At 36.7% G+C, this 15,708-nt stretch overlaps 1 protein-coding gene and 1 pseudogene across 1 annotated transcript; one reads left to right on the top strand and one right to left on the bottom strand.

The window, feature by feature from the left end:
• Positions 1–2,269: 2,269 nt before the first annotated feature.
• Positions 2,270–6,361, bottom strand: LOC114750832 (serine acetyltransferase 2-like). The gene is made up of 8 exons (XM_028939458.1): positions 6,134–6,361; positions 5,291–5,488; positions 5,135–5,194; positions 4,691–4,877; positions 4,191–4,285; positions 3,783–3,949; positions 3,592–3,665; positions 2,270–2,334 (listed from the first exon to the last, which is right to left on the bottom strand). Exons 1-8 carry the CDS (start codon positions 6,359–6,361, stop codon positions 2,270–2,272), a joined length of 1,074 nt encoding a protein of 357 aa, XP_028795291.1.
• Positions 6,362–11,580: 5,219 nt separating this feature from the next.
• LOC114750833 (isocitrate dehydrogenase [NAD] regulatory subunit 3, mitochondrial-like) lies at positions 11,581–13,655 on the top strand (annotated as a pseudogene).
• Positions 13,656–15,708: the final 2,053 nt, after the last annotated feature.

The raw sequence follows: 15,708 nt of genomic DNA on the forward strand, positions 1-15,708 counted from the left end.
GCTCAGTTTCAAGAAAAAAACTAATAATCAGCGCACTATTATATTGTCTTCTCGCATGCATGCTGAAGTTATAAAATTGTAAATCAATTATAGCCCAGTAAGAATATCAATTAGGAGGCACATTGAAGAACAGAGACATCACAACTCACAGTACCTGGTAATTCCGCAGCCAAGGTGTGGGGAAGCTGAGCTACGAAACCGAGTGTTAATCAATTATGCACTACCAAGTCGTTTCAAACGGGAGATGCTATTACAGGGAGAGTGAATCGTGGAGAAATGGGGGAGGTCAGGTGAGATCGCCGGTGAAGGGCTGGATCTAACAGACTAAAACCACAGCTCAAGCGCGAGGAATAAAAAGAGAAACGCTGCCGTTTCCAAGAGCTCAGCCTCAGTGTTTGCGCATTTCCTCCGAGCATGCGTCTGGATTTGGACTTCTGGACTGTGATCCCCGCGATTCTGTATCTGTTAATCGTGTTTTGGACATAATCCGGCCATTCCGGTAGTTATTTTCGCGTTTCGATCGTCCGAGGGACAGGAATGATGAAGTGCGCTGAAGTGCGGCGATCCCAGCCGTTGGATGTGTTACTTTTTACAGGAACTGTTTATTCCAGGTTTAATTTAATGAAAAAGTAATTTTGTGTATGGATTTCATAAAAGAAATCATCTTCTACCCCTCCGTCCTTAATATAAAATTCATTTAATTAATTTAATTATATTAAAAAAGTTAAGTAAGTTAGTTAATTATAAGAAATATGACACATTTTTCTTAAAATACCATAATCATCTTTCTTAATACCTCATCTTCCTCTTCTACTTGATTATGGTTGAAGGATTATCTATAAGGGTAATTTAGAGAAAATTGATAAATATGAAAAATGATTCTTATATTTAAAACCAAAACCAACTCAACAATTTGATCCTATATTAAGAACCGGAAGAGTATTTAGTTGCAATTATAAAAAAAATTTATATTCATTGGTTTTTGGATTTTATTTAAATTAATATTTAGTTATTTTTATAAACATTCTTTTTCATATATTTGATCATTTTCAAGAGTTACCTAGAGTAGATTTTCAGAATAACTAGAAATATTTTTTGCATTTTAATTATTTTTAAAAAGTTATAAATTTTTTCATAAATAATGTTCTCATTAAAAACAAGGAAAAATCCAAAAAAAAAAACCTCTAAAATTTTAAAATCTCAAGTCAAGAATAGCTACAATAATATATTGTTATTTGTTTTTCAAATGTTATCTATTATCATTAGAATGTATTAAATAAGACTGATTTATAATTTTAAAATTCAAAGATATTTTTTTGGGATTCTCCCTAAAAACAAACTCATTGTATCATTCAAAAATTCTAAATAATATGGCTCAATTAAACTTTATAATTTCGATCCTTAATATAAGAGCTAGTATAAAATAAGAAGCGGCAATCCATCTCTAAATTCTAAGGAAAGAAATCAACAAGTCCAATATAGTATATACTCTCTCAAATACAAAAACTAAATAACTAATTTATAAAAATTTAAAAAATAATTGAATTAGTTATTTGTAAAAAAAAGGAAAAAGAGTTACTTTTCTTGAAGTATTCCTTTTAATAATTTACACTAAAAATTACTTGATTAAAAACTCCGTCATTATATGCCATCTATGGGGTATCACATTCAAATTCAACAGAAAATGTCCACACAGGACTTGCTTTCAAAATGACTGAACGACTTTATTGGATTGGTGAACTTGATATCTTTCCTCGGATCATCGGAGAGGAAAAGAGGCGGATAAGTCTCCACTACGGATATTAGTTCTGTTGGTGCAAGGACTTTGGCATTTTAACAAATATAATTTACATTATACTCCTTCTGGTCCTAAATATAAAACCTATTTTGTAGTGTAAAATTACATTACAAAATAGGTCTTATATTTAAAACTAGAGGAGTATGATATTGCCAATTGACATTAGGAATCTTTGTTATGATTTGAAACTAATGTCCTCCCTTCCAAGGCAATAAGCTGGCACTTGAATCGGCAAGTGAGATCTATGCTACCAAACCACTCAGGTACTAACGTCATTTCTACCTGGATCCTGAGCTCCTGAAATTTTTTGATCCATTCAAATCAAATCATCAAGGGCTGGGCAGATAATGATTTGGACAACGGAAAAGAATCACCGAGAATATTATGAGTGGATCGGGTTATAAGCCAAGAGTTGAAGTTTCCTAGTCCTAGTAAACTTTCTGAATCCAAAAGGGAAGGCGGTGAAGATAGCTAGCCAGTAGACTTTCCATCTCTGAAGTTAGCAGCTATGTGCTCGAAATAATCTTTTGTGGCATCTGCACAATTACAACAACAAAATGACGTGAGAGATATAAAGAACACACGTACAAAGAAAATTAATTACCCATCAACTCCGCTCGTAAAAGCTACCTTGAGAACACAAAACATTGTTAGAGCACCAGAGGAGGATACTCAAATTTACTAACGACAAGTGTTCTATATAGTTTAGAGAGGATTCTAGTTTACCATATGTCTGATAAAATTAGAACTTAGTTTTTAAATGTATTGGACCTTTTGGTCCAAGCAGCTCACTGATGAGATGAGATGAATTTCTCAAAGTAAAAGCTTGCTGATATAGAACCAACACGAGAAAGGGGAAAAATATAATAAAAGAGGAGAGGGAGAAAATTTCATTCAATTGCTTTATGCCTTTTGGAGGGGAGGGAAACTTCATTCTTCATTCCCCTCCCCTTCGAGAGTTTTTTTTTTTTTTTTTTTAATCCAAACAAGGGCTTCCCTTCACCTTGTTTAACCAAATAAGGGAACCCTCCCCTCTAAATCTCTCCAACCAAATACACTGTAAAAGAAACTAGCAACCGAGAGTACTCAAATTTAAGCCTTAATTCATGGCTAAATTTTTTATGAACAAAAAGCTACTCATGCCACTGACCCATGTTACTCCAAAGGCACTCTTCCTACTAGACACCAGTATTTGCTCGTTGAAAAAAAAATCGACCTCAAAGGTTTGAAGTGTGGGAAAAATAAAAAAGGTCCAATTTGAAACAGTGCCATTATGGAAAAAATGATAACAAAAGCATAATTCACAATCATCCTGGTTCATGGATGCTAGATGGGCAATCTAGGGGATTCTACTATTAGACTGATCTAGGGATGGTGCTGCTCATGGTATGGTTACTTTTTAGTCTCTGGTGTTCTCGGGTGATGGAACTAGCATAAACAACGATGTTTGCGAGTTTTCAGCGACTCAACAACTCTGAGAACCTTAAGACAACAGTAGCATGGATTGGAGTTAAGCTTTGACACCCCTTGACGCAGAAACAATATGGAAGAGGGAATGAAATAAAGGGAAATAGATAGAAATGAGGAGAAGAGAGGGAGTAAGAAAACTAATATATAATCCCATGACTAGGCACTCTGGAAACTCTGCAATCAAGGAAGGAATAATGATGAAGAACATCCCTAATTTAAGCCTTAATTGATTGCTTAATTCTTGATTTACGAATTGGTAACCACAACCATATTACTTCCAATATTCATTTTCCATTCCACTCATTCACTCAAAGGTAACTTACCATGTTTCATGCTTAAAGATGGGTCATGCTCATGTAGATATCCAATGGCATTTGCTGGTATTCCTGCCACCATGCTTCCAAAAAAGGGAATCAAATTGAAAACACTTCTTATTACCAAACAATTCAGACAGAAGCCAATAGCGGCAAGCTTGCAAGTACCAAACATCATTTTAAAAGGAATTAATTTATACCTATGGGGAGGGACCTCTTTTAACACAAGAGAGCCTGCAGCTACCATTGCACCTTTACCAATTCTTATGTTCCCAAGTATAGTTGCACAAGCTCCAATTAGTGCACCATCACCTATTTTGGGGTGACGATCACCTATTTCCTTCCCTGAACCTCCCAAAGTAACACCCTATAAAATAGAATGTCATAAAGTGAGCATAATGAATATCTTGTGCTATAGAACCCTTTCTATCGATGAAACCAAATTCCAAATACTTTCCTAGCTCTTAAGAAACTCATCTTTTCCTCTTCTATCAGCACAAGAAATCTTGACATATTTCAAGAGATTGGGTCAACGCTAATTTACTAAAGATAATTGAAGTCTGCATAAAAACTAGCTGAAATTATTCTTAAATTAAAGAAGCACTCACATGCATCAATGAAACTCTGTTTCCAACGATAGCAGTTTCACCAATAACCATGCCTGTCCCATGATCTAATAGAATTCCCTCCCCAATTTTTGCAGCTATATAGAAAACCAGAAAAAGGTAAATAGCGACAATAACAATATTCAAACCGTTTTAATATCTTGAATAAAGAGATGCAAGCACCCTTCAACACATAACTCGAGTAATCAGCAGTCTAACTAAATAAAAAATGGAGGAAATCCATTCATTTATATCATTAAGGGTACAAAACTCTATTTCATAACATCTCTCTTTTGTTTACAAAAAAAGGCTGGTACTTTGCAATCACAACATGATTCTTTTTCCCCCAACATTCGGTTAAAATTCAGTGCAAAGATTCCAGCAAGATATATTATTCTCCCAAAACATTGAAGGAATTTCATTAGGTCACATGGTTTTAGGTCATCAAGTATGTCCCCGCAAAAATGAAATCAGCCTACCGGATGTATGTCTACTCCGAAAACCTGCAGCCAAAATATGGCATCCTGGATCAGAGACAGAAATATGAAACAACCTTATACATGTTGTGCTAGTTTCAATGAAATAGAAAACCACCTCACTGGCACGACTTTGCAAAGCTGAGGCCAAGACTTGGCGTCCCTCGCCCCACAATGCATGGGCTACTCGATGAACTTGCAGAGCATGGTAGCCCTGTTAGAGCATAACATAAAAGGTCAAGAGTGAGTCCCGAGAATAAGCAGGAAATGGTTCTTCATTTTACCAAAAACAATAAAAAAAGAAAGAAAGGAAGAAACAAAGAAAATCAATATTTGTCTCATGAAACAAATTTGCAGCTTTGTTAGTTGCACCTTGTAAATGTATATACTCTGACTTGAAATCAATAATTACACAGTAAAACCATACATATCTATATACTGATGATAACCATCAAAAGCAGAAAGATTTACCTTCATATATAAAAGTGCAGAGCAATATGATAAACAAGCAGGATCCCGGTCTTTAAATGCCTGTAGAAGGATTGGAACCACACGTGAATCGAATTTGATTGAGATAAAGTCCACATTTATGTGTAGGCAAACCTCAGAAAAATGACATAAAAATACCTGCACATCCAGGCGAATTGATCTTTGGATGCCTTTATCATGCATCATCACATCACAAAATATATCTGTCAACTGAGTTGCCAAAAGATTAGGATTTTGGAGACGATTGGCAACAACGAAGGCTAAGGCTTGCTCCAAGCAATCATGAGATAAAACACTGGCATACAAAAAGCTACTTAAAATTGGCGCCTTTTCTGCCTGCACAATATATATGCTAATAAGCATGTATAAAGACAAAGATACTCCGAGGCTCACCAAACATGCCAAACGAAGCATCCACCTATACATATTTGATCAAAACAAATGCATACAGGGAATTTATGAACATTCCAATATTTCAAATAAACAATGTATAAGGATTACAATCGACCGGTCTTCCTCCCCAAAAAAAGAAAAATACTCGAGATGGTGCCTACTCCCAAGTATATATAGAGGACAATATACGTGACAAAATAGACGTTTAACATATTTCGAACAACTCGTACTGCGTGAGTTGCTCTAGATTAGAAGTACATTACAAGTGCTTAGAGGACTAGAAGTAATTCGTATGCTTATCAACTTGTCGTACCAGGAGTTCTAGATTGAACGCCACTAAAATCGCGCCCTCTTATGCGGGTGATTCCTTCGAGAGTTAAGACGTTACGCAACATTTTTTTTTTGTTTTCCCCCGATGAGATGCAAGGTAAAATCTTAAAACCAAATGGAATTACGTAGTGAAACGTCCAAGCAAATCCTCCGATTCCAAAGCTACTTTTCAGTGGAACAGATGAATAGGAAAATGCAACCAACAAATAGGAGTGAAGCAGAAGAAGAGGCAAGCACAAATGCCCAGTTTTAGCGCACCTCCAGCTTAGCTTCTTGTCTGACGGCGTCCCAAATCGGGTCAGCCCCACCTGAGTCATCAAATGAAGAGGCCAGAACAGAGTCAGAATCCGGGTTGGGAGTCCCCATAGCATATACGGGAAAGACTCTCTCCAACCGATAAGCCGAAGACAAGAAGCGGATGTTGTTGGGTTCGTCAGTTTTGTTTTGGAGCTCTCGGGCACCGAGAGGCAGAGGCCCTGCTAACATGGAGGGGAGAGAAACCCAGCTGTCGTCGTTCATACAAGCCATGCAAGCAGACGGGGAGAAAGATGAAAGGAACGGTCACGTAGAAGAAGTTGATGTGGGGGAATTGTCGGTGGTGAGAAGGAGGAAGGAGGAGAAAGGAAGAAGAGAAGTGGTGGCGTGGGGCGGAGCAGGTGGCGCGGTGCTGCGTTGGCGGCCGTTTGAGAGAAAAAGAGAGAATAACAGGGAGAGATAAAAAGGCAAGACTGTCCATCAACCCAGAAAATATCACTTCTTAACTAATTTAAATAGATTAAAAAATAAATCAAATTATTTATTTATAATAAATAAGTATTATCTTTTCTAAAATGTTCTTACTAATCAAGTGTATTAATTAGAACTATTATTATTAAAAAAATTATACTACTTTCGGTCCTTAATATAAGACATTGTTTGACTTTTATTTTGGTCCTAAATATAAGACCCCAACCCATTTTGTCTCTCATGTTTATGTATTTTTTCCAAGATAATCCTCCTAATAATAGTAGTTATATCCAATACACTTAATTAGCAAAGATATTTTAGGAAAGACAATAAATATTTATTACAAATAACTAACTTAATTTATTTTCTTAATCTTCTCAAATTAGTCAACTAGCTCTTATAATTAGGATCGATCGGAGGTAGTATTGGAAAAATATGAATAAATATAAAAAACAAAATAATTAGATTGAGTTATTATATTTAGAATTAAAATAAAAATTAAATGAGTCTTTGTATTAAATATAAGAGTCAGTAATAAAAGTGCCACTATGAATGGTTCAGGGTCCTTCCGGGTGACGCTGAGGCTGCGCCTGGGCATCCACTTTTTAGATGTTAAATGTTGAGTTGGGGGACGAAACATGACAAAATCTGAAGCGGCGTAATCTAATATCATCATCGTAAATATATCGTTTAGTTGTGGGAGTATTATTTATTGTTTTGAACGATGAAATGCCCTTTAGTTGGGAACTGGAATGTTTACTCTGACGACATGTACGGTGAGATTTGCATACGCGAGTTGTAATCGATTGCATTATTCTTCTGATATAGTGGTATAGTTCTTCGGTTTAGGTCATTTTTATGGTAGTTTGTAATGAATACTAGACTTTTATGATTTTCCCATAACATTTTTTCCCCTAATTTCGTTTGAAGAAATGTCGTGTGATCAGATGGACGGCATTCTGTATAGAGGGGAGGTCAGAAAAATAGTACGCAGATGGATAAAATTTAACTCCTCGTCTGGCTTTGTTTCTCTCTGCTATTCCAATAATCGCAGAGACAGAGCTGCCAGATTTCGGAATAAAGCGTCTAATCCGCGAAACTTGAAACATCGAAGTTCTGATTCTTTAAATTAAAGTTTGATAATAACTAAATCTACCGTGTTACCATATCTGAATTATTCACAGTTTATACCATGATATGGTATGTAGATTGATACAGAGTTGTCATATGCCGGCATCCGTTGTGAACACGTTTTGATGAACATGACAAGAATGGAGCATCCAGAACTCTGATTTTTTTATTTGGGGTGGATGTGTGAGAGACATGGTTAGTTGTTTTACAAGGCCAAGTAATTCATATATAAACAGGATGATGAGTCATTCGCGCAGTTTTAAGCCTGACTTGTCTGCAAGAAATTAAAGGAGTCACCGTCAGAGGCTGCAAGGAAAGGCTGAGACAAAGATAATTATGTAAAGAATTTGACTATCACGGAAGGGATTGGCCTTGGGTGGGTCTGAGGCTAAAACGATGGGAATAATGTTGGCTTCCATGAAAGGAATATGATTGTCACTGGGGAGGGCAGGGGAGGCAATTCTATGTATATGATGCAATGGAGCCAAACATAAGAATGGGTCTCAGTCCTGATCACATTGATAAGCATCATGATACTTGTTAAATCTCAACAATTTAAATTTAATATAAATGGTCGAGATTTAATATTTGATTTTTTTTAAAATTATTTTTCTTTAATGGATGCAAAATAAATACAATTTTTTAATGGTAAGTTTTTTACATCAAAACTTTTAAATTTAAACCATTAAAATTGTATTTGAATTGTTTAAATTCCATCACAACGATAGGTATCATGATACTCATCATTGTGATAACTAGTAAAACTAATTCCGCCATACACAACAAGTGGGCTCATTCTATGTATTTGTGACCTTAGATCAAGAACTGATTAATGACGAACATTTATGAATGACAAGTGCCGGTATGTGAGGAGGAATCCAAGGGGATGATTAAAACAAAGGGAATGAGAAGGCATAAATATTGATTTAATGGGAAGTGCTGTGCTGAGGAGTCACCGCAATTGGAGTGATCGCAAGTGCTGTACTTTAATAATTTGGGAATGGGTTCAGAATGAGCAGAGAAGGGGACGTGGCTGTATTTGGACGTGTAAGCGGGCAGAGACATGACATGAGTCACCATCTGCCGTCGAAAGCCAAAATACTCTCCTTCTCTGCTCTGTGCTCTCTGATATGACCTCAACAGTTTTCTCATCTCAAATTTAAATTATTTTAGTACGTTTTATAGGACGAGAGGAATAATATCAATTTCACAAACTCTTGCAAAAATAATTTAAATTTTAGATGAGGAAACTGTTGAGATCATATCAGATTTGTACTATACAATGGATTTTATATCTAGAACCGGAAAAGTATTTTTCTTCAATTCTCATGGAGAGATCGAAATAATATAGAAAAAATTGCAAAAAAAGACCTTGAAATTGCAAAAACGCAGATAGGGACCATTGACAAACTTCAGTTTGGGTTTTGACAACTTCAGGGCATATTATTCTTGTCAAAACCCAAAGTGAAGTTGTCAAGGGTCCCTATCTGCGTTTTTACAATTCCAAGGTTTTTTTTTGCAATTTCCCCAATAATATATGTGTGTGATTACCTTAATGACATAATTACTTTTTACTGGTCAGTTGAGGGTTGTAAACAATGTGATATTATACTTTATTATATCCTTGCCTTGAGAATAATTATTAATTTATTCAATAAAATATATTCTATCAAAGTTAGTCCTTAGTTAAAAAGTGCAACCTTTTTAGTCGAAATGGTTGTCTCATTATGCAATCATGCTTCAATCATTCCATGAATCAATCAAAGCGCCCATGCATTCATAATGTATGTAGTCTGTAAGGAAGGGAAGGGTGGCCCTTGTCACTTGTCAGAATCCGGCCGGCTTGCGGCAATGCGGACGCACGTGGAGTTCACTACTTAGATCTGGTCTCTTTTAGAATTTACTTTTAATTTTAAATCCAACTCTTAATAGCCTCATGAATATGGGCTTAGGTTCGGGTTATTCCCTAAATCTTTCTCTCTCTTTTTTTTTGAAATAAATATTTATTTTTTTTTCTAAATTTCTATGTCAATTGCAATTTATAACTGTCAACGCAGCATTCATAGTACCAGTAAAGAAAAAACACACAGACATATTCATAAATGTCTGTACCATTAAAAAAGTTGTCGACATTTATTTTAAAGATTTAAATAAAATAAAAGTCCATATGCACCAATAATTTACACAAAATTGACTGTTACAACACTTGAGAGAAAGAGATGAGCTGGGTGCTTCGAAATGGCTGATCAAATTTTACTCTAACCCAACAATATAACGAGTTCACAATCATCAATTTATCAAGTTTGATCATGGTGTCTGTAAAAGTATCTTTTTCTCCTTTTTTTTTTTTTGCCCCAAGTAAGATCTCAACTTAAACTTGTATAGATGTGATCAAAGTTTTATAATTTTTTTAATTCTAAATCTTGAGTTTTTAATTACTAAAGTTTCTTATAAAATCCAGAAGTTTCAACTTAACTGATAAATAATATACAGAAAATTAAAATTTTCAAGTGAAAAATAATTTATCTATTTTACTTAATTTCATTATTTTCTATCCCTTTTCTAAAATTCTTCACTTAATGTCATATTTATATTCTTATTATTTAACTTATTTTGAATGCATTTTAACTACTTGAATAATTATACCTTAAATTCCACTTATCATGAAATAATTCATTACTAATATTACTTAAATCTAAAAAATAAAAATTGGGAATGTTTCAAGTGACACTTTACATATATGCCTTACCATAGGTCATTTTTAATTCTGCTGGGAAAAAAAACTTTTTAATTCTCTTATCGAAATCTAAAAAATTAGTTAAATTATGTAAGCAATTATTTTTTATTTTCATCTTCAATAGTATTGTAAATTTGAAAAACATATATTTATTCATTATTTTTTGCCGACAATATATATATTTATTCATTATTAAACTTCGATAAGAAGACATTTTTAAAATAAATTCATTACTGCTATACAAAATTTTGTGAAACAATAACTTATATTCTAACCTGTATATGGAACTTTTGTTGAGTGTGACTTATAATAGAAGGTACAAGGGGGTAGATTAACTGCGCGCTAGAGTTTTTCCCACCACAAATATAACGTATTTAAGCTTAAAGTCATGGGTATAAATACATGAAAATGTAAAGAAGAGTTTCGTAGAAGAGTTATACATCTCTAAGAAGTATGATAATGTTTATATTCCTTAATATAAAAATTAAGTTTGTTATTTGTAATAAATAGGCGTTATTTTTTTCAAAATATTCTTACTAATAATATATATTAGCTAAAACTACCATTTGATAAAACATTAATTTAATATGTGCAATTATTATAAGAACTACTTTGAAAAAAATAGATAAATACGAAAGACAGAGTAAATTGGGGGGGTCTTCTATCTAGTTCTAAATTAGAAATCAAATTAGCTTTTATATTAAGGACTGAACGTAGTATATACTAAAGAGTTTTTATCAATATAATGTAAATAAATGGAGATATTTTAGAAACTAAAATTTAACTCATTTTTTAATCTACACAAATTAATTACATATCTCATGTCATATTCAGGATTGAAAGTAGTAATAATAATATATATCCAAACTCATTAAAAATAAAGCTTCTGTTAAATTTTGCTCAAGGAGATAATATCTAATTAATTAAAGGAGATAGTATTTTGATTAAAAAAAGGCGTGGTTCGGGGAGAACACAACACAAGCAACGAAACGAAACAGTATTATTCTCTACAGAGTTTTCGCGTGAGCGTTTTTCTTGGCAGCTCGGATCCCCAAGAAGCCACTCTGAAACCTGAATACCCTCACAAGCTACCTCGTTACGCCTGCCATCAATGGCGAGAAGATGCGCATCTCTCCTTAAACAAATCATCACCAGATCGCAATCGTTAGAGTCTCCAACCATCCTGGCCTCATGCTCCAGCAGATTCAACTCCAAGCGCCCTGTCACGTACATGCCCCGGCCCGGTGATGGGTCTCCACGCGCGGTCACCCTTATACCCGGAGATGGCATAGGGCCCTGGTCACCGGCGCCGTCGAGCAAGTGATGGAGGCAATGCACGCGCCCCTATGCTTCGAGAAATACGAAGTGCGAGGGGACATGAATAGGGTGCCACAGGAGGTGATCGATTCGATCAAGAGGAACAAAGTGTGCTTGAAGGGCGGTTTGGCTACGCCTATGGGGGGAGGGGTGAGCTCGTTGAACGTGCAGCTGAGGAGAGAGCTCGATCTGTACGCTTCGCTCGTGAATTGTTTCAATCTTCCGGGGCTGACCACAAGGCATGAGAATGTCGATATCGTTGTGATTAGGGAGAACACGGAGGGCGAGTACGCCGGTTTGGAGCACGAGGTCGTCCCCGGCGTTGTCGAAAGCCTCAAGGTATTCTTTTTAAAACAAAACCATACGGCATTATTTAATTTGGTGCAGTGTGCGTGTTATGCTATATATCTGCGCAGCGTCTTTCCGGCCTTTCTCTTTCTTGTTCATTTGATCTTAGGTGGCTCAGACATTGGTTTGAATAATTATTAGGTTTTGATTCTCTGTCTCTATTTAATGCTGCGCTGCATTTGCCGATGATCATGAATGACTGTACTGAACAATGACGACGTCTTTGAATTTATGGCCATTAATAGCAGAATTTACAATGCAAATGTTCATGTCATTACAAACAGTCTGCCTTTCACAGTTCCTCTCACTTCTATGCATATATTGGTATTAAAAATTTTTATAATGTCATTGTGTACTGCTTTTTATTTTTCCGCTAATTCATGTCATTGTGATTGTGGCGATAAGGGTTTATGCTAGCGCTTTATACTAATTTGTTGCTCTAGGTAATAACAAAGTTCTGTTCAGAGCGCATTGCTAGATATGCTTTCGAGTACGCTTACCTGAATAACAGAAAGAAGGTGACTGCTGTGCACAAAGCAAACATTATGAAGCTCGCGGACGGTTTGTTTTTGGAATCCTGTAGAGAGGTCGCCAGCAATTATCCCGGAATCCTATATAACGAAATCATTGTGGATAACTGTTGCATGCAACTTGTTTCAAAACCCGAGCAGTTCGATGTCATGGTATGTAAATTCATTCCCCCCCCCCCCATCGTTACAACCATTTGTTTGTGCGAGTTCATGAAGAAGCAGACATGATTCATCTACGGTTACCTAGTGACCCTATATAGTGGTGTTTCAACGTACAGTTCATTTTGTTTGAGGGATTGGACGATGTGGGTTTTCCTTTTGTTGGTTCTTCGGAAAGAAATTATTTCAGATGGTTGTGATGAAATGGGCAATCTGTACAGGTGACGCCCAATCTGTATGGGAATCTAGTGGCGAACACAGCAGCAGGCATTGCAGGAGGCACAGGAGTGATGCCGGGAGGGAATGTTGGGGCGGATCATGCGGTGTTCGAGCAGGGTGCTTCGGCGGGGAATGTTGGGAACGAGAAGCTGGTGGAACAGAAGATGGCCAACCCGGTGGCGCTGCTGCTGTCGTCCGCAATGATGCTGCGCCATCTGCAGTTTCCGGCGTTTGCCGACCGATTGGAGAATGCTGTTAAAGCAGTAATATTAGAGGGGCAGCACCGCTCCAAAGACCTGGGAGGTTCCAGCACCACCCAAGACATTGTTGATGCCGTCATAGCTGCCTTGGACTGAACTACTCGTCTCCCCCCCTCTCGTTTACATATCCATCCGTATCTCAATAATCAATTCTTGCTTCTAGCTCCAATCTTATTTTGAGCTCATTTTTGTTTGGCATCGTTATTTCAAATTAATTAATACATACGAGTCATCACAATTCTGTCTTTCCCTCCTTTAATTTTCTCCATCTGCTGACTCTTTCATTGTCCTGGATTGCGCCATTATTACTCTCTCGGATTTCCCTCACCTGCTGCCATATCAAATAACACAATTTGAACGTAACACAGTGTTAAGAATATAACAGGAAGTCCAATAAGAAAGCCCATTACGCAGGCCCATTACACTCAAGCATGTTCCTGATCTGTAAATGTGAACCTTGTATCATTCTTCTAGTATATTCCTTTGTATACGTGTCACACTACAATGTAATCTAGGGTTTTTACCCTGTCTATATATAGAACAGAATAGGGCCTTGAACAGTGCGCCCAATAAAATATTTTCTATTCCTACCATAATCTTGTCTTGCTATCAGAGCCTTGTGTGGCTAATCACCAAAATGAATCCCGAGGAAGCAAGTAACCCTAAATCACCAGTCACTGGTTCAAGAAGCAGTGAAGAAAGCTCCATTGTCTCAGCGTCTCTCCTCTCCAAGTTGACCGAAAAAGAATAGCCCCTTATCCCAATCTTGCTCTGTCAAGCTGGACAGGCTCAACTACTCTCTATGGCTCACACATGTCCTCCCATTCATCAAAGGCCACAAGCTGGAAGGTTTCATCAATGGAACAAAATGCTGCCCCACACAATTCATTACTGAAGGCACCGAGACCAAAACTAATCCAGCTTTTGAGGACTGGGTGGCAGCTGATCAGCTTTTGTTCGGCTGGTTGCTTAACACAATGACCTTAGAGATTTCAGCTGAAATGACCATTGTATCTACTTTTGCTGGTCTGTGGCGAGCTGCAAAAGAAATTGCTGGAGCTCAAACTAAGTCCCGTTTGCTTCTCCTTCGGTCTGAACTTCAAAGAACCAGGAAGGGTTCTACAAAAATGGCTGACTATCTTGCCAAAATGAAAAGTCTAGCTGAACAACTATCCTTGGCCGGGAGTCCAGTTCCTCTACCAGACCTCATTATTCAAGCTCTAGCTGGTTTGGATGGAGATTATAATCCAATCGTGGTGCAGCTATCAAACAGAGCAGATGAAATAAGCTGGATAGAAATGCAATCCCAGCTTTATACATTTGAGAGTCGTCTTGAACAACTTCAGCAATTTGGCTCCTCTCATTTTGCTAATTACGCCAGAATGGAAGATGTCTTCCCTAGATCTGATGGAGGCTCCTTTTCCAAAAAATGATTGGCGTGGAGGTCGTGGCAACAGAGGAAGGAGAGGTCGTGGAAGAAACGGACGAGGCCCTGGCAGAAACAACAACAGTAACAATAATTATGCTCCACCGAAATGTCAACTATGTCAAAAAATAGGTCATGTGGTTGAAAATTGTTTTTACCGTTTTGACAGATCCTTTGTTCCCTCAGGTAGCAGAAAAATGAATAGAACAACCTACACAGAACCAGATAGTGCTTACTGGGCTACCCCTGAAGTGGTAAATGACGATTCCTGGTACTTAGATAGTGGGGCCACCAGTCACGTGACAAATGATCTCAATAAGATTGAGAATGCCTCTGATCCTCATGGTAAGATGAATATTATTGTTGGTGATGGTTTTAAATTAGCCGTACAGAAAATTGGTTCATCTACTATTCAGAATGTTGCTAGTCAGAAAGTTAAGCTGAGTAGGGTTCTCTATACTCCTTATATTAAAAAGAACTTGCTCAGTGTGTATCAAGTAGCTCATGACAATAAAGCAGATGTGATTTTTAACACTAATGGTGTATCTGTGAAGGATCAAACAACAGGGGAAACAATGCTGCAGGGTCAACCAAGTAGAGAGGGCATGTTTCGTGTTCTGGATCAGAGGAAGAATGGAAATGAAGAAGACTTGGTGTTAGTAGCTGAAGAAGATGTTGACTCTGTATCTAGTTCTAGTTCTAAAGTTTTCAGTAGGACCTTTTGGCATTGTAGACTTGGTCACCCTAGTGACAAAATTTTAAACAAAATCATCAGTGAATGTAATCTGAAAGTTTCTCTTGCCAATGAAAATGAACTTAGTTTCTGTGAATCATGCAAATATGGCAAAATGCACTCTCTACCTTTCAAAGTTTCCACTTCACATGCCTCTAAGCCACTTGAAATGATACACACTGATCTTTGGGGACCCTCACCACTTGTTTCCATGAATGGTTTTCGGTATTATATATTATTTGTTGAT

Source organism: Neltuma alba, unplaced genomic scaffold (genome assembly GCF_004799145.2).
Source record: "Neltuma alba isolate B1F8T4 unplaced genomic scaffold, ASM479914v2 tig00006653_pilon, whole genome shotgun sequence".
Taxonomy (NCBI): domain Eukaryota; kingdom Viridiplantae; phylum Streptophyta; class Magnoliopsida; order Fabales; family Fabaceae; genus Neltuma; species Neltuma alba.